The sequence below is a fragment of the Bombina bombina genome, chromosome 1, assembly GCF_027579735.1.
Source record: "Bombina bombina isolate aBomBom1 chromosome 1, aBomBom1.pri, whole genome shotgun sequence".
NCBI classification, from domain to species: Eukaryota; Metazoa; Chordata; class Amphibia; order Anura; family Bombinatoridae; genus Bombina; species Bombina bombina.
The window spans coordinates 718,620,603-718,646,627 of record NC_069499.1 but is presented as its reverse complement, the minus strand read 5'-3'; the positions used below and the strand labels follow the sequence as shown (position 1 = coordinate 718,646,627).

The 26,025-nt window shown below is 40.3% G+C and overlaps 1 protein-coding gene across 1 annotated transcript in view; it reads left to right on the top strand.

Moving 5' to 3' along the window:
• MTMR8 (myotubularin related protein 8) overlaps nucleotides 1-15,310 on the top strand; it is a 257,972-nt gene extending 242,662 nt beyond the window's left edge. The window contains exon 14 of the mRNA XM_053699222.1: nucleotides 9,665-15,310. Within this exon, the coding sequence (XP_053555197.1) occupies nucleotides 9,665-9,976 (312 nt within the window). The 3' untranslated portion in view covers nucleotides 9,977-15,310. The remainder of the gene's footprint in view (nucleotides 1-9,664) is intronic.
• The last annotated feature ends 10,715 nt before the right edge of the window (nucleotides 15,311-26,025 follow it).

The following is a 26,025-nucleotide window of genomic DNA, read 5'->3' as shown; positions in this document are numbered from 1 at the left end:
ACCTGATGTGATTACGTTTAAATTTAAGTTGGAACATCTCCGCGCTCTGCTTAAGGAGGTATTATCCACTCTGGATGATTGTGACAATTTGGTCATCCCAGAGAAGCTATGTAAAATGGACAAGTTCCTAGAGGTCCCGGGGCTCCCAGAAGCTTTTCCTATACCCAAGCGGGTGGCGGACATTGTAAATAAAGAATGGGAAAGGCCCGGTATTCCTTTCGTCCCTCCCCCCATATTTAAAAAATTGTTTCCTATGGTCGACCCCAGAAAGGACTTATGGCAGACAGTCCCCAAGGTCGAGGGAGCGGTTTCCACTTTAAACAAACGCACCACTATACCCATAGAAGATAGTTGTGCTTTCAAAGATCCTATGGATAAAAAATTAGAAGGTTTACTTAAAAAGATGTTTGTTCAGCAGGGTTACCTTCTACAACCAATTTCATGCATTGTCCCTGTCGCTACAGCCGCATGTTTCTGGTTCGATGAGCTGGTAAAGGCGGTCGATAGTGATTCTCCTCCTTATGAGGAGATTATGGACAGAATCAATGCTCTCAAATTGGCTAATTCTTTCACCCTAGACGCCACTTTGCAATTGGCTAGGTTAGCGGCTAAGAATTCTGGGTTTGCTATTGTGGCGCGCAGAGCGCTTTGGTTGAAATCTTGGTCAGCTGATGCGTCTTCCAAGAACAAGCTACTTAACATTCCTTTCAAGGGGAAAACGCTGTTTGGCCCTGACTTGAAAGAGATTATCTCTGATATCACTGGGGGTAAGGGCCATGCCCTTCCTCAGGATCGGCCTTTCAAGGCCAAAAATAAACCTAATTTTCGTCCCTTTCGTAGAAACGGACCAGCCCAAAGTGCTACGTCCTCTAAGCAAGAGGGTAATACTTCTCAAGCCAAGCAAGCTTGGAGACCAATGCAAGGCTGGAACAAGGGAAAGCAGGCCAAGAAACCTGCCACTGCTACCAAGACAGCATGAAATGTTGGCCCCCGATCCGGGACCGGATCTGGTGGGGGGCAGACTCTCTCTCTTCGCTCAGGCTTGGGCAAGAGATGTTCTGGATCCTTGGACACTAGAAATAGTCTCCCAAGGTTATCTTCTGGAATTCAAGGGGCTTCCCCCAAGGGGGAGGTTCCACAGGTCTCAGTTGTCTTCAGACCACATAAAAAGACAGGCATTCTTACATTGTGTAGAAGACCTGTTAACAATGGGAGTGATTCATCCTGTTCCATTAGGAGAACAAGGGATGGGGTTCTACTCCAATCTGTTCATAGTTCCCAAAAAAGAGGGAACGTTCAGACCAATCTTAGATCTCAAGATCTTAAACAAGTTTCTCAAGGTTCCATCGTTCAAGATGGAAACCATTCGAACAATTCTTCCTTCCATCCAGGAAGGTCAATTCATGACCACGGTGGATTTAAAGGATGCGTATCTACATATTCCTATCCACAAGGAACATCATCGGTTCCTAAGGTTCGCATTCCTGGACAAGCATTACCAGTTCGTGGCGCTTCCTTTCGGATTAGCCACTGCTCCAAGGATTTTCACAAAGGTACTAGGGTCCCTTCTAGCTGTGCTAAGACCAAGGGGCATTGCTGTAGTACCTTACTTGGACGACATTCTGATTCAAGCGTCGTCCCTTCCTCAAGCAAAGGCTCACACGGACATCGTCCTGGCCTTTCTCAGATCTCACGGATGGAAAGTGAACGTGGAAAAGAGTTCTCTATCTCCGTCGACAAGGGTTCCCTTCTTGGGAACAATAATAGACTCCTTAGAAATGAGGATTTTTCTGACAGAGGCCAGAAAAACAAGACTTCTAGACTCTTGTCGGATACTTCATTCCGTTCCTCTTCCTTCCATAGCGCAGTGCATGGAAGTGATAGGTTTGATGGTAGCGGCAATGGACATAGTTCCTTTTGCGCGCATTCATCTAAGACCATTACAACTGTGCATGCTCAGTCAGTGGAATGGGGACTATACAGACTTGTCTCCGAGGATACAAGTAAATCAGAGGACCAGAGACTCACTCCGTTGGTGGCTGTTCCTGGACAACCTGTCACAAGGGATGACCTTCCGCAGACCAGAGTGGGTCATTGTCACGACCGACGCCAGTCTGATGGGCTGGGGCGCGGTCTGGGGATCCCTGAAAGCTCAGGGTCTTTGGTCTCGGGAAGAATCTCTTCTACCGATAAATATTCTGGAACTGAGAGCGATATTCAATGCTCTCAAGGCTTGGCCTCAGCTAGCGAGGGCCAAGTTCATACGGTTTCAATCAGACAACATGACAACTGTTGCGTACATCAACCATCAGGGGGGAACAAGGAGTTCCCTGGCGATGGAAGAAGTGACCAAAATCATTCAATGGGCGGAGTCTCACTCCTGCCACCTGTCTGCAATCCACATCCCAGGAGTGGAAAATTGGGAAGCGGATTTTCTGAGTCGTCAGACATTGCATCCGGGGGAGTGGGAACTCCATCCGGAAATCTTTGTCCAAATCACTCAACTGTGGGGCATTCCAGACATGGATCTGATGGCCTCTCGTCAGAACTTCAAAGTTCCTTGCTACGGGTCCAGATCCAGGGATCACAAGGCGGCTCTAGTGGATGCACTAGTAGCACCTTGGACCTTCAAACTAGCTTATGTATTCCCGCCGTTTCCTCTCATCCCCAGGCTGGTAGCCAGGATCAATCAGGAGAGGGCGTCGGTGATCTTGATAGCTCCTGCGTGGCCACGCAGGACTTGGTATGCAGATCTGGTGAATATGTCATCGGCTCCACCATGGAAGCTACCTTTGAGACGAGACCTTCTTGTTCAAGGTCCGTTCGAACATCCGAATCTGGTCTCACTCCAGCTGACTGCTTGGAGATTGAACGCTTGATCTTATCGAAGCGAGGGTTCTCAGATTCTGTTATCGATACTCTTGTTCAGGCCAGAAAGCCTGTAACTAGAAAGATTTACCACAAAATTTGGAAAAAATATATCTGTTGGTGTGAATCTAAAGGATTCCCTTGGGACAAGGTTAAGATTCCTAAGATTCTATCCTTCCTTCAAGAAGGATTGGAAAAAGGATTATCTGATTCCCTGAAGGGACAGATTTCTGCCTTGTCTGTGTTACTTCACAAAAAGCTGGCAGCTGTGCCAGATGTTCAAGCCTTTGTTCAGGCTCTGGTTAGAATCAAGCCTGTTTACAAACCTTTGACTCCTCCTTGGAGTCTCAACTTAGTTCTTTCAGTTCTTCAGGGGGTTCCGTTTGAACCCTTACATTCCATTGATATTAAGTTATTATCTTGGAAAGTTTTGTTTTTGGTTGCAATTTCTTCTGCTAGAAGAGTTTCAGAATTATCTGCTCTGCAGTGTTCTCCTCCTTATCTGGTGTTCCATGCAGATAAGGTGGTTTTACGTACTAAACCTGGTTTTCTTCCAAAAGTTGTTTCTAACAAAAACATTAACCAGGAGATTATCGTACCTTCTCTGTGCCCGAAACCAGTTTCAAAGAAGGAACGTTTGTTGCACAATTTGGATGTTGTTCGCGCTCTAAAATTCTATTTAGACGCTACAAAGGATTTTAGACAAACATCTTCCTTGTTTGTTGTTTATTCCGGTAAAAGGAGAGGTCAAAAAGCAACTTCTACCTCTCTCTCTTTTTGGATTAAAAGCATCATCAGATTGGCTTACGAGACTGCCGGACGGCAGCCTCCCGAAAGAATCACAGCTCATTCCACTAGGGCTGTGGCTTCCACATGGGCCTTCAAGAACGAGGCTTCTGTTGATCGGATATGTAGGGCAGCGACTTGGTCTTCACTGCACACTTTTACCAAATTTTACAAGTTTGATACTTTTGCTTCTTCTGAGGCTATTTTTGGGAGAAAGGTTTTGCAAGCCGTGGTGCCTTCCATCTAAGTGACCTGATTTGCTCCCTCCCATCATCCGTGTCCTAAAGCTTTGGTATTGGTTCCCACAAGTAAGGATGACGCCGTGGACCGGACACACCTATGTTGGAGGAAACAGAATTTATGTTTACCTGATAAATTACTTTCTCCAACGGTGTGTCCGGTCCACGGCCCGCCCTGGTTTTTTAATCAGGTCTGATAATTTATTTTCTTTAACTACAGTCACCACGGTATCATATGGTTTCTCCTATGCAAATATTCCTCCTTAACGTCGGTCGAATGACTGGGGTAGGCGGAGCCTAGGAGGGATCATGTGACCAGCTTTGCTGGGCTCTTTGCCATTTCCTGTTGGGGAAGAGAATATCCCACAAGTAAGGATGACGCCGTTGACCGGACACACCGTTGGAGAAAGTAATTTATCAGGTAAACATAAATTCTGTTTTCTTTTTGGCTAAGAAGTATAATCTGCTTAATTTATGAGACTGCTGGCCAGCAGCCTCCTGAAAGAATTACAGCTCATTCCACTAGAGCGGTAGCTTCCACAGGGGCTTTTAAGAATGAGGCTTCTGTTGAACAGATTTGTAAGGCGGCGACTTGGTCTTCGCTTCATACTTTTTCTAAATTCTACAAATTTGATACTTTTGCTTCTTCGGAGGCTATTTTTGGGAGAAAGGTCTTACAGGCAGTGGTGCCTTACGTTTAAGCACCTGCCTTGTCCCTCCCTTCATCCGTGTCCTATAGCTTTGGTATTGGTATCCCACAAGTAATGGATGAATCCGTGGACTGGATACACCTTACAAGAGAAAACAAAATTTATGCTTACCTGATAAATTTATTTCTCTTGTGGTGTATCCAGTCCACGGCCCGCCCTGTCATTTTAAGGCAGGTGTTTTTTATTTTTAAACTACAGTCACCACTGCACCCTATAGTTTCTCCTTTCTCTTGCTTGTCTTCGGTTGAATGACTGGGAGTGGCAGTTAGGGGAGGAGCTATATAGACAGCTCTGCTGTGGGTGTCCTTTTGCAGCTTCCTGTTGGGAAGGAGAATATCCCACAAGTAATGGATGAATCCGTGGACTGGATACACCACAAGAGAAATAAATTTATCAGGAAAGCATAAATTTTGTTTTTTCTGCCTCAGGGTGAATCTAAGGCTTCTAACCGTTTTCGTTCCTTTCGTCAGAATACGGAACAAAAACTCAATCCTCCTCCCAAGGAATCTGCTTCCAATTGGAAGCTTTCCTCAAATTGGAGTAAATCCAAGCCATTTAGGAAACCAAAGTCTTGCCCCTAAGTCCGCATGAAGGTGCGGCCCTCATTCCAGCTCAGCTGGTAGGGGGCAGATTAAGGTTTTTCAAGGATTTTTGGATCAAATCTGTCCAAAATCATTGGATTCAGAGCATTGTCTCTCAGGGGTATCGAATAGGATTCAAAGTAAGACCTCCTGTGAGAAGATTTTTTCTCTCACGCATCCCTGTAAATCCAGTAAAAGCTCAGGCTTTTCTTAAGTGTGTTTCAGACCTGGAGTCTTCAGGGGTAATCATGCCAGTTCCTTCTCAGGAACAAGGTTTGGGGTTTTATTCAAACCTATTCATTGTACCAAAGAAAGAAAATGTATTCAGACCAGTTCTGGATCTGAAAATTTTGAATCGTTATGTAAGAGTACCAACTTTCAAGAAGGTGACTATAAGGACTATTCTGCCTTTTGTTCAGCAAGGACATTATATGTCCACAATAGACTTGCAGGATGCATACCTTCATATTCCGATTCATCCAGAACACTTTCAGTTTCTGAGATTCTCTTTTCTAGACAAGCATTACCAATTTGTTGCTCTTCCATTTGGCCTAGCAACAGCTCCAAGAATCTTTTCAAAGGTTCTGGGTGCCCTACTATCTGTAATCAGAGAGCAGGGTATTGCGGTGTTTCCTTATTTGGACGATATCTTGGTACTAGCTCAGTCTTTACATACTGCAGAATCTCACACAAATCAACTAGTGTTGTTTCTTCGGAAACATGGTTGGAGGATCAATTTACCAAAAAGTTTCTTGATTCCTCAGACAAGGGTCACCTTTTTAGGCTTCTAGATAGATTCAGTGTCCATGACTCTGTCTCTAACAGACAAGAGACGTTTAAAATTGGTCGCAGCATGCCGGCACCTTCAGTCTCAGTCAATCCCTTCAGTGACTATGTGCATGGAAGTTTTAGGTCTCATTACTGCAGCATCGGACGCAATCCCCTTTGCTCGTTTTCACATGAGACCTCTACAGCTTTGTATGCTGAATCAATGGTGCAGGGATTATACAAAGATATCACAATTAATATCCTTGAATCCCAATGTACGACACTCTCTGACATGGTGGATAGATCACCATCGTTTGGTTCAAGGGGCTTCTTTTGTTCGGCCAACCTGGACTGTGATCTCAACAGATGCAAGTCTTTCAGGTTGGGGAGCTGTTTGGGGATCTCTGACAGCACAAGGGGTTTGGAAATCTCAAGAGGCGAGATTACCAATAAATATTTTAGAACTCCGTGCAATTCTCAGGGCTCTTCAGTTCTGGCCCCTGCTAAAGAGAGAACCGTTCATTTGTTTTCAGACAGACAATATCACAACTGTGGCTTATGTCAATCATCAGGGTGGGACTCACAGTCCCCAAGCTATGAAAGAAGTATCTTTGATACTTCCTTGGGCGGAATCCAGCTCCTGTCTAATCTCTGCGGTGCATATCCCAGGTGTAGACAATTGGGAGGCGGATTATCTCAGCCGCCAGACTTTACATCCAGGGGAGTGGTCTCTCCATCCAGATGTGTTTTCTCAGATTGTTCAGATGTGGGGGTCTTCCAGAGATAGATCTCATGGCCTCTCATCTAAACAAGAAACTTCCCAGATACCTGTCCAGGTCCAGGGATGTTCGGGCGGAAGCAGTGGATGCCCTGACACTTCCTTGGTGTTATCAACCTGCTTACATCTTCCCGCCTCTAGTTCTCCTTCCAAGAGTGATCTCCAAAATCATCATGGAACAGTCTTTTGTGTTGCTGGTGGCTCCAGCATGGCCACACAGGTTTTGGTATGCGGATCTGGTTCGGATGTCCAGTTGCCCGCCTTGGCCACTTCCGTTACGGCCGGACCTACTATCTCAAGGTCCGTTTTTCCATCAGGATCTCAAATCATTAAATTTAAAGGTATGGAAATTGAACGCTTAGTTCTAAGTCATAGAGGTTTCTCTGACTTAGTGATTAATTCTATGTTACAAGCTCGTAAATCTGTCTCTAGAAAGATTTATTATAGAGTTTGGAAGACTTACATTTCATGGTGTTCTTCTCATAAATTCTCCTGGCATTCTTTTAGAATTCCTAGAATTTTACAGTTCCTTCAGGATGGTTTGGATAAGGGTTTGTCTGCAAGTTCCTTGAAAGGACAAATCTCTGCTCTTTCTGTTTTATTTCACAGAAAGATTGCTATACTTCCTGATATTCACTGTTTTGTACAGGCTTTCGTTCGTATTAAGCCTGTCATTAAATCAATTTCTCCTCCTTGGAGTCTTAATTTGGTTCTGAAGGCTTTACAGGCTTCTCCATTTGAGCCTATGCATTCTTTGGACATTAAACTACTTTCTTGGAAAGTGTTGTTCCTTTTGGCTATCTCTTCTGCTAGAAGAGTTTCTGAGCTATCTGCTATTTCTTGTGAGTCTCCTTTTCTGATTTTTCATCAGGATAAGGCAGTTTTCCGGACTTCTTTTCAATTTTTTTACCTAAGGTTGTGAATTCCCAATCCTAAGAATTATTTGGAGAGATCCTTACATTCTTTGGATGTGGTAAGAGCTTTGAAATTTTATGTGGAAGCTACTAAAGATTTCAGGAAGACTTCCAGTCCGTTTTATTTTCTGGTCCTAGGAAAGGTGCTTCTGCTATTTCCTTGGCTTCTTGGTTGAAACTTTTGATTCATCTAGCTTATTTGGAGTCGGGTCAGGCCCCGCCTCAGAGAATTACAGCTCATTCTACTAGATCGGTCTCCACTTCATGGGCTTTTAAGAATGAAGCTTCAGTTGATCAGATTTGCAAAGCGGCGACTTGGTCCTCTTTGCATACATTTACTAAATTCTACCGTTTTGATGTATTTGCTTCTTCGGAAGCAGTTTTTGGTAGAAAAGTTCTTCAGGCAGCTGTTTCAGTTTGATTCTTCTGCTTTTGATTTAAGTTTTTTCTTTCAAAAATGAAAATAAACGTATTTTTTTGGGTTGTGGATTATTTTTTTCAGCGAAATATGGCTGTTTTTATTTTTATTCCCTCCCTCTCTAGTGACTCTTGAGTGGAAGACTCCACATCTTGAGTATTGATATCCCATATGTCACTAGCTCATGGACTCTTGCCAATTACATGAAAGAAAACATAATTTATGTAAGAACTTACCTGATAAATTCATTTCTTTCATATTGGCAAGAGTCCATGAGGCCCACCCTTTTTATGGTGGTTATGATTTTTTGTATAAAGCACAATTATTTCCAAATTTCCTTTGTTGATGCTTTCTACTCCTTTCTTTATCACCCCACTGCTTGGCTATTCGTTAAACTGAATTGTGGGTGTGGTGAGGGGTGTATTTATAGGCATTTTGAGGTTTGGGAAACTTTGCCCCTCCTGGTAGGATTGTATATCCCATATGTCACTAGCTCATGGACTCTTGCCAATATGAAAGAAATGAATTTATCAGGTAAGTTCTTACATAAATTATGTTTTTTTTGGGGGTTGTGGATTTATTTTTTCGGTAATATTTTTTTTTTTTTTTTTTAAAGCCCTCCCTTTATGTTCTTACTCGTGGACTCCACAGCTTGGGTGTTAGTTCCTATGTGCAATGGATCTTAGGCTCTCACCACCACCTGTATGAAAGAAATCATAATTTATGCTTACCTGATAAATTCATTTTGTTCATGGTGGTGAGAGTCCACGAGACCCCACCTTTTGTTGTTTTTGGGGTTAGATTTTTTTCAGCACATCTTTTTTCCCGGTTCCTTTTTTGGCTCTTATTCCTTTTTCTTACCTCACTTACTTGGCTATACGTTAGACTGAGGTATGTGTGAGGTGGGAGGGTTGTTTATAGGGCTCTTAAAGGGATACTAAACCCAATTTTTTTTTTCCTTTAATGATTCAGATAGAGCATGCAATTTTAAGCAACTTTCTAATTTACTCCTTTTATCAATTTTTCTTTTTTCTCTTGCTATCTTTATTTGAAAAATAAGGCATCTAAGCTAAGGAGCCAGACAGTTTTTGGTTCAGTACCCTGGACAGCACTTGTTTATTGGTGCGTTCATTTATCCACCAATCGGCATGAATAACCCAGGTTGTGAACAAAAAATGGGCCGGCTTCTAAACCTACATTCTTGCTTTTCAAATAAAGATAGCAAGAGAATAAAGAAAAATTGATAATAGGAGTAAATTAGAAAGTTGCTTAAAATTGCTGTATGGTAACTTTGAATCCCATTTTGCACTCAAGTTATTCACTTGGGTATATTGTAATTACTTTGATGGGATTTAAGCAACTGAAAAGTCTGAGTTATATTAATGCAATACAAAATAAATAGAAAACATCCAAAATTGTTTATGTAATCAACAATTTATTATTGTCTGCTACTTTTTATAACCAATTATTAACAGCCTTTTTCAGTTTTTTATGACACCATTCCATGGTTGAGAATTACTGTTAAATATTCTTTATAAAAGTAATCTTACTTAGTAGATGCTGTTTTTACTTATACCTGTCCTTTGTCTTGAACCAAAACAGAAACTCTTGGTGCTACATGACTCTGTTCCACAAGATTGTAAGATGCTGAAGCAAACGGAAGTCGGGTCCAAGGTAGAAAATCCAACTGCAATCATTCCAAGGGCTTGCAAAGAACCTGCGTCTCCTATCGCCAATGGCTCAGTTACTAACAGTGACCATATGCACTCTGAACAAAGCCAATACAAAAAGGATTTATTCAATAACCATTGCATTGGTGATAAAGAGGAGACAACATTGTGTGCTGAAAATGTGTATTCTCTAGATAGAGGAACTGGTGAAGATTCTACTGTTCAAGAAGTGGCACAAGGATAAAAAAAAAAACCGCTTCCAAATAGAGCTTGAACAAGAGATTCTGAATCAAAAAGGGAAGTTTTTGTACTGCACGATGAGGTGCTTCAGGACCTGCAGAACGAGTCTCTCTTCACAATGCTTGAGTTTGTTTCCAGGCTGAACTGCAAACCATTTAGAATTGTGTGGGTATTCTTAGTTTCGCAATAAGATTTTTGCTTTTACAATTGTTCCCCCTTTTACAGTATATAAGGTTCGCATTTACATATTGGCTTATCCTAGCTGTTTGTTTAAACTCTTATGGCTACATGATGTGAGAACCTATCATCACTGGGAGGGCAACAGGTGAAAGATATGGAACCACAAAATAACACATTTGGTCTAAACAAAAGGGAATCTGCGGTTTGCTCAACTAACTTTTTTTTTCCACTGTCTGTATTACTTTTGCAAAATAGTAAAAAGACAAAAGCGAATGACAAAAGATTATAATGCAGTGGTCTGTACATGTTTCACTTATGGGTTCACAGATCATTATGTTCTATTTAAATTACTGGTCAGGAATTTACTCACATTATCATGTGTGGTGCTGTTACATGGTTTACTGACTTTATATCAGAGCAATACATGTGATGCTGTTATCTCTAAAAGATTTTCCAAATGAAATATGTGTAATAGTAAATGGGGCCACGAAAACATTTTCAGTATTTCGGCACATCCTCAGTTTAAAGGGATAGGAAAAACAAGACACTTTTTTTTTATGTACTTCTATTTTCAAATGTACTTTGTACTCTTGGTATCCTTTATTGAAAAAAATAATATTTACATATCCTTCACTACTAGGAGCTAGCTGGTGATTGGTGGTTACGCACATTTGCCTCTTGGCATCACCAGATATATTCAGCTACCTTCCAGTAGTGCATTACTGTTCTGGATCTGTCTTTAACTATGTGTTTAATTCATTTGCAGCAGTTAAACACATGGTTTTATAAAAAAAAAACAATAGTGCAATAATAAAACTCTAACATATTAAAGCAATGTCATATCCCTTTAACTCTCCATCTTTCTGTATAGGGACTGCTAGCACTGATCAAAAATGTTTGCATGATTCCTTTTTGCATCTGAATTTGCAAGTATATTTTCTTAAAGGGACAGTAAAGTAAAATTAAACTTATGATTCAGATAGAGCATGCCATTTTAAACAACTTTCCTATTTACTTCTGTTATCAAATTTGCTTTGTTCTCTTTGTATCTTTTATTGAAGAGTAAACTTTGGTAGGCTCATAAGAGCTAAAGAGTGTGCACATGTCTTTAGTATGGCTGCAGTGTTTTGCAACATTGTATAACAAAGCTACAAATAATGTTTTAAGCATTTTGGTTTGTGCAAAAATAATGTTTTTAGGCTCTGTGCTGACTTGTAAGACGATTGTTCTAGCATCACATTGACAGTAGAACATTTCCTTCCTCCTAGAGCTGCAATAAAAGAGAATAATGCGCTAGAATGCCACTTTAAAAACACACTTGATCAAAAGTAATATTATTCACTGTCAGAATTTCTGCAAAACAGAATTGCTTTGATTAGAGATGTGTGGCAAAGAACACAAATGCTGATTTTTAGACTTTTTGTTATGAACCAGTTATATGTATCTTCTCATCTGCCACACTTTTTTGTTTTTAGTGCAATCAAAATAAAAATAGTTACAACTGTTTTGTAACAAAGCTCTGCCCCACAGAGTTCTCATATTTTAACTTTTTTTATATTGCGTAAATTATTTTATTAGCCATTTGCAAAATATTACATAGTTACTCTTCTGTTTATTAAAACATGCTGATTTCTTGTGTATTGTATGGGAAAGCTTCTCTACAAGAGTACTGACCTTAGAATAAACAATGGGGGGGGGGTGAACCTTTTAGAATGGTTTACTTCTGTTGGCACTTGTGTTGATTTCCTTGAATAACAGTTAAACACAGAATGTGATTTGGGTCATTCAGTTGTCACAGTAATGTACCTCATTCAGCTGTCAAAACATTCTAATTCTCTGTCCAGTACTTGTCACGTGGCACCATTTTAGATACACTGTACACCACTTTTTTTTTTCAGTGAACACAGTAACCTCAAACAAGCTTGTTTCTTTGTTAATAGCTATTTATTATACTAGTCATGGGTTTGTTTTTAATAAACACAATATTGGAATATTGATACTACCTATCATAGCCTTACAATTTGTAGCTGTAGTTATTACTATATGTGTTTGTGTGTGTAAACAAAATATATGGATGGTCAGCTTTTCACATATTTGAATGACTATTTACAGACATAGATACATATACAATATTTAAGTTTAGGGGGATAACCACTAGTACTATGAATAGTTTTAAATGCTCTTTAATCTTTCATCTTTGCCTGTGTTACTGTCAGCTTTGCAAAATGAATGTAAATATTACTTCAGTCTCTCATACCCTGCTTTTTCCTTTGTATAGTTAAGTCCCATAAAAAAAAATAAGATTGTATTTTCTCTACTGAATGTATAGGTAGCAAACTATAGTCATTAAAAGTAGTCGTATGGTGTTGGGAAGGCATTGTGGGATTTGTATGCAGCAGTGCTTTGAGTTTTACAATGAAGAGTAAGTTCACTTGGGACCGTTTAGGGTCCTGGGGCTCCTCCGTATTTTTAAATACCAAGCAAAGCAGTATAATGTTGTATCAGATGAAAAGATTATATCATGTAATGGGTGCACCATGTTGAAACCTAAGTTTTTCCCTTACCTGATATCTCTTGCTGAGAACAGTTAGGGCAGATAACGTGTACAAACAATGGTTGTATGGAATATATGAAATATACCAAGAAATATAACAATGTTAAAGTAATGTTATATTTTTCAGGTTTAAAGTCCCTTTAACATTGTTGTATTGTTTTCTTCAGAAGAGATTAAATAAACAAAACCTAGGTTTCAGCATGGTGGCACCCATAACTTTATAAAAACTCAGTAATTCAGTTATAGGGATAAATAAAGTATATTGCAATGGTTTCTTTACTACACATAATTAAACATTGTATGTTACAATCTTGATAATTAGGTAGTTGCAGGCAAGGAGATAAATCTTTGTGGAGGGTACATAATGGGTACATAATGTTGCAAGGATGAAATGTGCTTTGCTAAAATTATTTGAGGGACCTCTCAGTACTGAAAAGACTTCTTCCATAATCTCTCCAGAGAGGAGAGCTTTAGAGAATCAAGCCCTTAATCTTCTAAAGGGATCACTTGCAGAGACTGACCACTGAAATGTTGCTTCATTAAAATGACAGTAAACGTAAAAAACAACAACAACAAAACAAAATTGAAGCATTAGCTTCCTTGCCTACTTTTCAAGGCTAAATTACCGGGCAGGCTGCCAGTCCATTAACATAAAGCAAGGGGTACTGACAATAGGATGCCATACTACCCACCCCATAGACACACAGAAGCGCACAGTGTTGCTGATGATGGTGGTGCAGTCTTGGGAAGAATCCTGTACTGAATCAAAGATAAGCAAATGCAAATCCTCTGTCTTTCAATGAGGCAAATACAATGAAAATATTGTCCTGTTTACTGTCCATTATACTGTTCTAGAACACTATTGAATGGTCTGTCAGTGAGTTGGTATAATAAATAAGTGTTGATAGTGATACAAGTACAACTTCAGATGCTGCAGTACCTGGGTTCCCAGTTGTACTTGATTGAGAGAGAACTAGAAGATTATACTTTGAGAAAATGAATACGTTTAATATGGAGCTGATTTCAAGGACACAAAGTTGCTTAATATTTAAATAAAATGTTAACTTTGCCTCAAAATTGTTCAAAAGTGTTTTCAAGCAACATTAGCAATTTGCTTATCATACAGTAATATTCTGGGTCATTTAGGGTGAAAATAAGCTTGTCCTTCAGCCGCTGAGCAAAACGTGATACATCCATCTGTATAAAGTGATTTGCACAGTACATGGGCTTCTACCTATCTTTGCTACGCACCACCCAAGAGCAAGCAGAAATCAAAGAGCATATTCCTCAGCCCTATTATATCTTTATACTATATAGCCACAATCACTGCATTGCCTCATAAAAAATACATTTTCTAAAAAGCATGTAAAGCTGACATTTTGTTAACAAATGTGCATCATTCTGCAATCCAGGAACACAACCCTTGAAAAAACCTTGAGGTTCTGGATCCTACAGGATACATTCCAGCCTCTCCTGGGGCAGTGGGAAATAAACGCAAAAGAGGAAAAGTAAAATTAAGCTCATAGTTTTGTTTGTTTTTTTGTATTTTTAACTCTTTATAATTACAATATTTTATGGATGGCCAATTTCATTTTGAGTTTAAAGGGACAGTGTAATCAGGCAAGCAGCTGTAAAAATGCCAGTGTATTTATACCTGCTTCAGGAACACCCTTTCAAATAGGCTGGACACTCTCACTCACTAAGAGGTTGATGCCTGCTGCTGTTTCTTGTTTACATAGCTTTTCTATAGCTGATACTGCAGTATTATATTTGGACGAAAGTGGTTTACACAGGTAAATGTTGCTATTTTTAAATTTAATGCACTCCAGCAAGTAGAATGGGAACACTTTAAAGAGGAGAACATTTTGCAGTACACTGTACTTGTTAAAACTGATAATATTTAACCCTTTTAAAATAGTGAATACAAGTTCTTTTTTCTTTAATAAAATGTTAGTGATTAAATATTTATGACCACTTTAATGTTTACAATATTCAGAATGTTCTCAAAAAATATCCTAATCGGGGTTATTGATACTGATCAAGTAGTATAGTCTACGTATAGAATCTACAATTCCAGAGTTGCACCACCTAAACAGCATGGGTGTCCATAGAATGTTTTCCAGAAGGCTGGTTTAAAAACAAAAAATATTCTCTGCAACATGTAGTTGGAGAGTTTTTTTTGCTGCACTTCACTTAAACAGCAAAATAAAGACTCAAGTGGTTGCTAGTACTTAGTTATGAAAGGAAAATTCAAGGGAAGACATTTTCACCACAATGACCCACATGCTCAATAATTACCTCCATTATAGTACCCTATTACACATCACACTGTGACACACACTCCGTAATTGAGTATCCATTCTCTACATGTTGTTAATAGCCTATGTGCTTCCAATGAGCAGTTCTTTGTCCATAGATTTTTCCTAAAATCCTCAGAAATAAGTGGGATGCTAGATGCTGCTTCTGTGTACTTATGAAGGGATTCTGTATTTTTTTATGATTTGCAATCTCTGTACATATGCTTTTGTTGCACAGCTGTATGTCTGTTATTATTGTATTTTTATTTTTATTCAAGAGATTAATAAATACTTTTTGGGCACTTTTTCTAAAGCTTCCTGGTCATTTTTTTTGTGTAAATTCTACATTTTATAATGGCACACACATCTATTTATTGCACATATAAGATGTCTACTTTCTTTTTATATACTCCAGAACCACTTAAAGGGACATTAAACTACTGGGTACAACTCACCATCAACACCCCGCCATATGTACCTAATCACAATAACCCTCATAGCATCATAATATACATTAACAGCTATGCAGAGGAAATGGATCAGATAGCAACCTCATTCCCCCAATTCTCAACTGCACCCTGTGTTGCCTCTTGTTCCCATAAGATATTCCCTTGGCAGTCAATCACCAATTCATACGCCTTTGTAATGTGGCCCTGAAATATAATATTGTACCATAGAATGTAGGTGGGATTACTTCCCCCACAAAAAGGAGTAAAATCTTACATTATCCTAACTCCATTCACACAGAAATTGCACTCCTCCAAGAATCTCACCTGTCAAGTGAAGAACATGACAAACTAAAGGTCAGATGAGTGGGACAAATTCTAAGCACCCCGACTGAAGGCAGAAAACGGGGAGTAGCGATATTGGTCTGAAAGGGTCTCCCAATCACATTCACCAATACAGTAGAGGATGACAAGGGCTGATATAAAATAACTAATATTCATATCTCGTCCAAAACCTACCTGCTCTTCAATGTATATGGAGCAAACACACATTATCCCTCCTTTTGGTATACTCTACAATCACTTCTTGTACAACATAGTGACTTCCCGATAATTCTAGGTGGTGGCTTTAACTTAGCCCAAGTACTCCCCTTAGACAGATTCCTTGACCCCATACATACCCGAGCTTCAGAAAAAACTACTCAGAGGCAAAAATGGGAATCTAAACTCATTGCAGCGTTTAGGGAGGGACTGGGCTCGATCAACTTTTAGAGAGCACGCAATCCAGACCAACAGGACTACAGTTGTCTCAAAAACTCATCACATGTTTTCAAAAATAGATTACTTTCTCACATCTCTGCATATCACTCCTAATATAGTAAATTCCTCTATCATGCCAATCACCTCTGACCACACCCCAATCTGTATAACTTTACAACATGTCAACCAAACTCCTAGGCTGCGGACCTGGAGATTCTCTGCTTATTTATATAACAAAGTAGACTTTAGACAGCAATTATATTCCTGTTGGATAGATTTTACCTCCGACAATGCCCAACATCATGAAAACATAAATCTTTTTTGGCATGCATCAAAGGCAATTCTAAGAGGTAGAATTACTGCATATACTGCTCATCTTAAAGCCTCCTCTAAATAGCTCACAAGACAAATGCTCAACAACCTCACTGATGCTTATAATAGATACCTACAGCGCAGAATGGACAACACTAAAATGCTGTGAAGCAGAAATGGGATGCACATATACAATTGCAAGACCAGGCATATAATGTCCACAGGCAGGGTCGATTCTATTGTTATGGGAACAAAGCTGGGAAACTACTGGCCAACATGGTCAGGATCACCTATCCCAAATCTAATATATCCTCCTTTAAAATAGGGACGCACCTACACACCAACACATCCACTATTTTGAAGGAATTTGTCACATTCTTTACCTCTCTGTATGCCAAGCAAAATATAGTAGAGCAAGACCAACCATCCTTTTGGAGTGATACAAATATACCAAAATTGACAGATGAACAGCGTTCTTCCCTAAATGCCCCTATACAGATTCAAGAGGTTCTTCAGGCCAGTAAACACTCTAAACTAGGAAATGAGTCTGAACCAGACGGGTCTCCCCATAAAATTCTTAGCAGAGACATAGCTCCCACCCTATATCACTATTGTTTTCTAAGTATTTATCAGGAGATTCTAAACCAGATCCCAGGTTCACTGATGCACATATATGTGTACTTCGAAAACCAGACAGGGACTCCCCCCTTCCCTCCTCTTATAGACCAATTTCGCTATTAAATAGCGACTACAAACTGATTACAAAAATTTTAGCAGACAGACTGGCAGGAATTCTTCCCTCAAAAATTGTCCTCAATTATCAATATCAGAAAGACACTAGCAGTCATAAGACATTACTGGCAAGCACATCACAATCCCCCTTGTAGACCCCTACCGGACATCTGCCTACTATTCATCGACACTGAAAAAGCATTCGACAGGATAGAGTGAGAGCACCTAATTACTTCACTAATAGTTTTTGGTATAACAAGACTTCTTGAACACTATACAACAACTCTATTTGGGTCCGTCCGCCTCCTTAATCATTCCAGCTTGGGAGAGGGACTAGACAGGGTTGCCCATTGTCCCCATTGTTATTCAAAATAGCCATTGAACCGTTAGCTTGCTACATAAGACAACACAGTCTGGATCTTCAAACTAACAAGCAAGCTATCCATTTTTCACTCTATCCAGAAGACCACCTGCTTTATGCATGCAACCCTTTAATTAACATACCCAAATTATTAGATATCATAACTAAATTTGGAGACTTCTCAGGATACAAAATTAAAGGGACACTGAACCCAAAAAAAAGGTGTATCCAGTCCACGGATTCATCCTTTACTTGTGGGATATTCTCATTCCCTACAGGAAGTAGCAAAGAGAGCACACAACAAAGCTGTCCATATAGCTCCCCCTCTAGCTCCACCCCCAGTCATTCTCTTTGCTGGCTCTAAGCACTAGGGTCTCTCTCGGGAGTGTAAAGTGAATGTGGTGTTAGAATTGTAGTTTTATTATCTTCAATCAAAAGTTTATTTTAAATGGTACCGGTTTGTACTATTTACTCTCTAGCAGAAAAGTGATGAAGATTTCTGCTGAGAGGAAAATGATTTTAGCATGTTGTAACTAAAATCCACTGCTGTTCCCACACAGGACTAAGGAGTACCAGAAAACTTCAGTTGGGGGGAACAGTTTGCAGGGTGATCTGCAATAAGGTATGTTCAGTGATTTATTTCTAGACAAAACTGAGATAATGCTAGAAGAGACTGACAATATCCCCATGATGGGAGGGTAAGCTATGTTCACAGACTTAGTAAGGAATTGAATGCTTACATAATAGGGCTAATTATGCTGGTTGACACTTATTCAGGGCAATCGATTGTTTGGCTAAGGAAAAATCGTTTTGCAAGACACTTTGAAAGCCCTTTTGGGGTTTTTTTCTGGGGTTACCACATGGCTGTTTTTTAGTCACTTAGGAGTGATTTACTAGGCCTCACAGCTCCGGAGTAGAGTGGTTAGAATTGCAGAGAAGTTCATGCTGTTTCACATGGAGGGTCCTGCTGATGTTTTAGGGCTTAAAAGAAGCTATATTCCCCCAAATCTGATCCCTAAGGGAAGGTAGGGCCACAGCAAGGCTGTGGCAAGGTGCTGTAGTGATTTAACCAGGTGTTGGCTTTAGGCTGCTCCGGTTTGGGCATTAAGGGGTTAATCGTTTTGAAACTTGGGGTGCAATCTTATTAAGGCTTTAGCTACATACTGTGAAAATTTCAGAAAGATTGCTGCATTTTTCACCGTTTTGTAAAATTGTGTGCTCTTTTTATCTCTTAAAGGCACAGTAACGTTTTTTTCAAATTGTGTTTTCTCTTGTTAAGTGTATCCAGTCCACGGATCATCCATTACTTGTGGGATATTCTCCTTCCCAACAGGAAGTTGCAAGAGGATCACCCACAGCAGAGCTGCTATATAGCTCCTCCCCTCACTGCCATATCCAGTCATTCTCTTGCAACTCTCAACAAAGATGGACGTAGTAAGAGGAGAGTGGTGTATTATAGTTAGTTTTTTAACTTCAATCAAAAGTTTGTTATTTTTAAATGGTACCGGAGTGTACTGTTTCATCTCAGGCAGCATTAGAAGAAGAATCTGCCTGTGATTTCTATGATCTTAGCAGAAGTAACTAAGATCCATTGCTGTTCTCACATATTCTGAGGAGTGAGGTAACTTCAGAGAGGGAATGGCATGCAGGTTTTCCTGCAATAAGGTATGTGCAGTTAATATTTTTCTAGGGATGAAATTTGCTAGAAAATGCTGCTGATACCGGATTAATGTAAGTAAAGCCTTAAATGCAGTGATAGCGACTGGTATCAGGCTTATTAATAGAGATACATACTCTTATAAAAGTGTAATATAAAACGTTTGCTGGCATGTTTAATCGTTTTTATATATGTTTAGTGACAAAACTTATTGGGGCCTAGTTTTTTTCCACATGGCTGGTTTGATTTTGCCTAGAAACAGTTCCTGAGGCTTTCCACTGTTGCAATATGAGTGGGAAGGGTCTATTTTAGTGCTTTTCTGTGCAGCTAAAAATACTGACAGAGACATTCAGGTTCTTCCTGCATGATACAGGACATCTCTGAAGGGCTCAAAAGGCTTCAAAGTCGTGTTTGAGGAGGGTAACAATCACAGTAGACTGTGGCAGTTGTTGTGACTGTGTTTAAAAAACGTTTTTGTCATTTATTCTGTTTTTGTTATTAAGGGGTTAATCATCCATTTGCAAGTGGGTGCAATGCTCTGCTGACTTGTTACATACACTGTAAAACTTTTGTTAGTCTAACTGCCTTTTTTCACTGTTATTTAAAATTTTGTCAAAATTTGTTTCTCTTAAAGGCACAGTAACGTTTTTTATATTGCTTGTTAACTTGCTTTAAAGTGTTTTCCAAGCTTGCTAGTCTCATTGCTAGTCTGTACAAACATGTCTGAAACAGAGGATACTTGTTCATTATGTTTAAAAGCCATGGTGGAGCCCCATAGGAGAATGTGTACTAAATGTATTGATTTCACCTTAAACAGTAAAGATCAGTCTTTATCTATAAAAGAATTGTCACCAGAGGGGTCTGTCGAGGGGGAAGTTATGCCGACTAACTCTCCCCACGTGTCGGACCCTTCGCCTCCCGCTCAAGGGACGCACGCTAATATGGCGCCAAGTACATCAGGGACGCCCATAGCGATTACTTTGCAGAACATGGCTGCAATCATGAATAATACCCTGTCAGAGGTATTATCCAAATTGCCTGAATTGAGAGGCAAGCGCGATAGCTCTGGGGTTAGACGAGATACAGAGCGCGTAGATGCTGTAAGAGCCATGTCTGATACTGCATCACAATATGCAGAACCTGAGGACGGAGAGCTTCAGTCTGTGGGTGACGTCTCTGAATCGGGGAGACCTGATTCAGAGATTTCTAATTTTAAATTTAAGCTTGAGAACCTCCGTGTATTACTTGGGGAGGTATTATCTGCTCTGAATGACTGTGACACAATTGCAGTGCCAGATAAATTGTGTAGGCTGGATAAATACTATGCAGTGCCGGTGAGTACTAATGTTTTTCCAATACCTAAAAGGCTTACAGAAATTATTAGTAAGGAGTGGGATAGGCCCGGTGTGTGCTTTTCCCCACCTCCTATATTTAGAAAAATGTTTCCAATAGATGCCACTACACGGGACTTATGGCAGACTGTCCCTAAGGTGGAGGGAGCAGTTTCTACTTTAGCAAAGTGTACCACTATCCCGGTTGAGGACAGTTGTGCTTTTTCAGATCCAATGGATAAAAAATTGGAGGGTTACCTTAAGAAAATGTTTATTCAACAAGGTTTTATTTTACAGCCCCTTGCATGCATTGCGCCTGTCACTGCTGCGGCGGCGGCATTCTGGTTTGAGGCCCTGGAAGAGGCCATCCATACAGCTCCATTGACTGAAATTGTTGACAAGCTTAGAACTCTTAAGCTAGCTAACTCATTTGTTTCTGATGCCATTGTTCATTTGACTAAACTAATGGCTAAGAATTCCGGATTCGCCATCCAGGCGCGTATGGCGCTATGGCTCAAATCCTGGTCAGCTGATGTGACTTCAAAGTCTAAATTACTCAACATTCCTTTCAAGGGGCAGACCTTATTCGGGCCTGGTTTGAAAGAAATTATTGCTGACATTACTGGAGGTAAGGGTCATACCCTTCCTCAGGACAGGGCCAAATCAAAGGCCAAACAGTCTAATTTTCGTGCCTTTCGAAATTTCAAGGCAGGTGCAGCATTGTCAGGCTGTAACTAGCTGAAGAGAGAAAAGTTCTGTTATCAGACCTCAGCTGCTGAGATTAAAAATAAAAGTTTTTTTTGTTGCTGTGAACAATGTGGAGTTCACAAGAATACCTATTAAGGCATAATGAGTCCCACAATATTCATGGAGCGAATTTATGTACTGGTAATCTTAGACAGAGGAGACTATGATAGTTGCCACATGTGAGATTTCACTGAATAGATGCAGCATAGCCCCTAACACCTAAGTACCTGAGTAATACTGAGAAGTAACTATTAAACAGTAAACAGAATATAGGTAGAAGGTTTTATCAATACTGATTTAGGGTTCAGATAAAATCAGGTTAGTTAGCAGGCAAGCGATATTGACAAGGATAGGACTTTCAATTACTTACTGAAGATAACAAGCAGGCAAGCGTTAATGACAAAGATAGGATGTAACTTGCATTCTGATTAAAGTCACTTTTATAATCCCCACATAGTATAGGCAGGCAGTACCTGAGTCAAGCCGGATAGATCCCTCTGGGGGGTTAGGTGGCTTCCTAGGTGGTTCGGTACTGGAGCTCCGATGTGCTGTGTAGATGCAACCGGTGCCGTTGGCGTGTGACGTCACCGCGGAGTGATCCGATAGTTCCGGCTGTACTGAAGATGGTAAGCAGAAGTGCCGGTGCTGTAGAGAGACTTGCTTGCAGATCAAATGACTGGAACAGTGAAACAAGGTGTCCCGGTCTGTTAGAGAGGCTTAGGAGTAATGACTAAGCAAAATTAGACAATACAATACCAAGCAAGGATCTGTAGGAGTGCTTGGAATTTATAGTGAGAGAAAATGAAAAGGAGGCAGTTAAAGGAACAGTACAACCCCAGTATGTAACAAGCAGGAGCTATTCCAGGGTATAATCCTGACAGGACCCCCCCTTCAAGGAGCAACTCCGGTGCTCAAGGAGATGGACGGTCAGGGTTCCTCCGGTGAAACAAGGCAACCAGCCTGGGAGCTGAGATGTTAGCAGCAGGCTCCCATGAATCTTCATCAGGAGAATAACCCTTCCATCGGACCAAATACTGCAAAACTCCCTTTCTCCTGCGTGAGTCCAAAATAGACAGAACCTCATATTCTGTATTGGGGTCCACAGCGACTTGCGGGGTAAAAGGAATTTCTCAGATCCTTGTAAGGTTTCAGAAGGGAGACATGAAAGGTGGGGTGAACCTTCATGGACTGAGGTAATTTGAGACGGGCACAGTTAGCGTTAATAATGTGAGTTATTGGATAAGGACCAACGAACAATGGAGAGAGTTTCCTACAAGGAGTGTTCAGCTTGAGATTTTTGGTAGACAACCAAACTAAGTCACCGATTGAATATATTGGAGAAGGCAATCTTCTCTTATCATAATAGTACTTATGTGTTTTCTTGGCTTCCTCAATTACAGCTTTTACAGTGGCGAAATTTGAGGCAATAAGAACAGATAGATCAGAAATGTTGGGTGAGGTACGTTGGTTATCCGGAAGGATCTGAAATTTAGGATGGAACCCATAGTTCAAGTAGAAAGGGGTTTGTTTAGTTGTGGAATGGATAGTGTTGTTGAAACAAAACTCTGCATATGGTAGATGTGCTGACCAGTGCAATGGTTGAGAAGAACAGTAGGTCCTAAGGAATTGTTCAAGCCATTGGTTTGACCTTTCGGTTTGACCATTCGACTGGGGATGGTACGCAGTGCTAAGCTTTTTGTCGATGGAGAAAGCCTTACAGAACTCGGTCCAAAGTTTACTGGAGAACTGAGTTCCTCGGTCGGTTAGCATGGATTTGGGTATACCATGATGTTTAAAAACATGGGAGATGAGAAGCTGAATGGTTTCTGAAGCAGTAGGCAATTTATGGTACGGAATGAAGTGCAACATTTTACTGAACAGATCTACAACGACAAGTATGGTAGTCATATTTTGTGACTTTGGGAGATCAACTATGAAATCTAAAGCAATGTCTAACCAAGGTCTGCTAGGGGTCGGAAGCGAAATTAGAAGTCCATAAGGTGGATGCTTAGCACGTTTAGATGTAGTACATTCAGCGCATGTGAGCACATGTTTTTTAATCTCCTCTATCATTCCTGGCCACCAGAAACTGCGTGTGATGAGGTCTTTTGTCTTCCTTATTCCAGGATGCCCTGCTAGGAGGGAATCATGTGAGGACTGAAGAATCAACTGTCTTAGGTTGGGGGGTATATATAGTTTAGTTCGGTAGTAATAGAGTCCATCATGATCTTTTCGTAAAAGAGTGGATGGTTTAGTTAAGTCTTCCTCCTGTTCGTGGGAGAGACAGGAATTGGAGTCGATTACAAAAGATATAAAGTTTTCCAGGGGAATAACAGTATCTTTTTGATTTTGGAATTGTTGATGTGTTGGTAACCTTGATAAGGCGTCTGCCTTTTGATTCTTGTTTGCTGGGCGGTAGACAATTTGGTAGTTGAATCTGGAAAAGAAGAGGTTCCACCTCAGCTGTCTCGAGGACAGTGTCCTGTTAGTTTTGAGGTATTGTAGATTCCTATGGTCGGTGTAGATGACAGTTGGAATTGTGGTACCCTCTAGAAGGTGTCGCCAATGTTCTAGAGACAGCTTAATAGCCAGAAGTTCCTTATCCCCAATAGGGTAGTTTTGTTCTGAGGTGGATAACGAGCGAGAAAAGTAAGCTACAGGATGGAGTGGTTGGTTAATACCTGAACGTTGTGATAGGACAGCACCTACAGCTACCTCTGAGGCATCTACCTCAAGGGTATAAGGTAGGTCAGGGTTGGGAAATCTTAGTATAGGTGCAGTTGTAAAGTGATGTTTTAGCAACTCGAAGACCTTTTGGGTGTCATGGTTCCAGTTGAAAGGTATATTAGTTTTGGTTAAAGTAGTTAAAGGTTTTGCGATGCTGGAAAAGTTCTTTATGAACTTGCGATAAAAGTTTGCAAAGCCTAAAAATCTTTGTACCTCTTTTCTGTTTTTGGGAGGAGGCCAGTTTACTATAGCCTGGATCTTTGTATCTTCCATATGTATTCCATCTGCTGTAATCACATAACCTAGAAAACTAATGCTTTGTGTGTTAAATATGCACTTCTCTGGTTTAGCATATAGGAAGTTACTCCTTAACCTGGAGAGGACCTGTCTGACATGTATGATATGTTCAGATAAACTTTTAGAATAGATTAGGATGTCGTCCAGATAGATGACAAGGAAAACATCCAAAAAATCTCGGAAGAGATCGTTAATTAGATGCTGAAATGTGGCCGGGGCGTTACAAAGCCCGAACGGCATGACAGTGTACTCATATAGGCCGTAGCGAGTACGGAACGCCGTGAGCCACTCATCACCACTTCGTACTCGGATTAAATTATATGCTCCCCTTAAATCTAATTTTGTAAAATATTTGGCCCCTTCTAGCCTTTCTATCAACTAGGGGATCAAAGGTAAGGGATAACGTTTTTTTATTGTTACTTTATTGAGTTGTCTGTAGTCAACTATAGGCCGTAACGATCCATCTTTGTTTTTAACAAAGAATATACCAGCACCAGCTGGTGAGGTGGAGGGCCGAATGAATCCCTTCCTCAGATTCTCTTCTAAATATGATTTTAAATGTGTGAGCTCTGGTTTAGACAGAGGGAAAATGTGACCGTATGGTATGTCTGCTCCAGGTACCAGTTCAATGGGACAGTCATACTTCCTATGTGGGGGAAGATTTTCTGACTCAGTCTTACTGAAAACATCAGTGAAGTCCCTATATGGTTCTGGAAGCTGGAAATCTGTCTGTATAGCGGAGGTATGCATAATGTTGAGTGGGAAACAAGTGGTTTGACAATAATCTGAATTGAATGTTACAGATAGGGTTGTCCAGGATATGTGTGGGTTATGTAAAGTTAACCAATTCAACCCTAGTATGACCGGGGAAACTGGTGAGGCTATTACATCGAAAGTTAGATATTCTCTATGGTGATCAGAGGTTGTAACAAGAAGTGGAATTGTTTGAAATTCTACAGGACCTGATGACTCAGGTCGACCATCAAAAGCTCTCAATAAAACTGGAGACTTTTTATGCATTAGTGGAATTTTATTAACATGTGTAAATTCTTTATCTATGTAACAAGCTGTAGCTCCTGAATCAATTGTTCCGGGTACGCTGAGGTGATGGCGATCCCACTGAAAAGAAAGTGAGAGTTTACAGTAAGATGTTCTTACATCATAAGTACTACAACAGTCAATGGAAGTGTATGACTCACCCTTATTAGATTTCTGGAGGGATGGACACTCTTTGACAGGGTGCTCGTCAGAGGCACAATAGAGGCAGAGGTTGTTTTCTCTTCGCCTGGTCTTTTCTTGAGGACTTAGTGGTCCTTTTAGGAATCCAATCTCCATGGCCTCAATGTTAGACTTGCTAGAAGATGCTATGGGTGTGCTACTAGTGGTTTTCTTAGTGTATGTGTCTGGGTATGACCTTTCATGTTGTCTTTCTCTTAATCTTCTATCTATGGTGATACTTAGCTTCATTAATTCTTCTAAAGTAGGAGGTATGTCTGTACGGGACAATTCATCTTTTACCGCGTCTGATAGACCCAGACGGAATTGATTCCTCAATGATAAATTGTTCCATTCTGAATCTTTAGCCCACCTCTTGAAATCTGTAATGTAGTCTTCGACTACTCTTTTTTTCTGTTTCAGGGCCCTGAGTGCGGT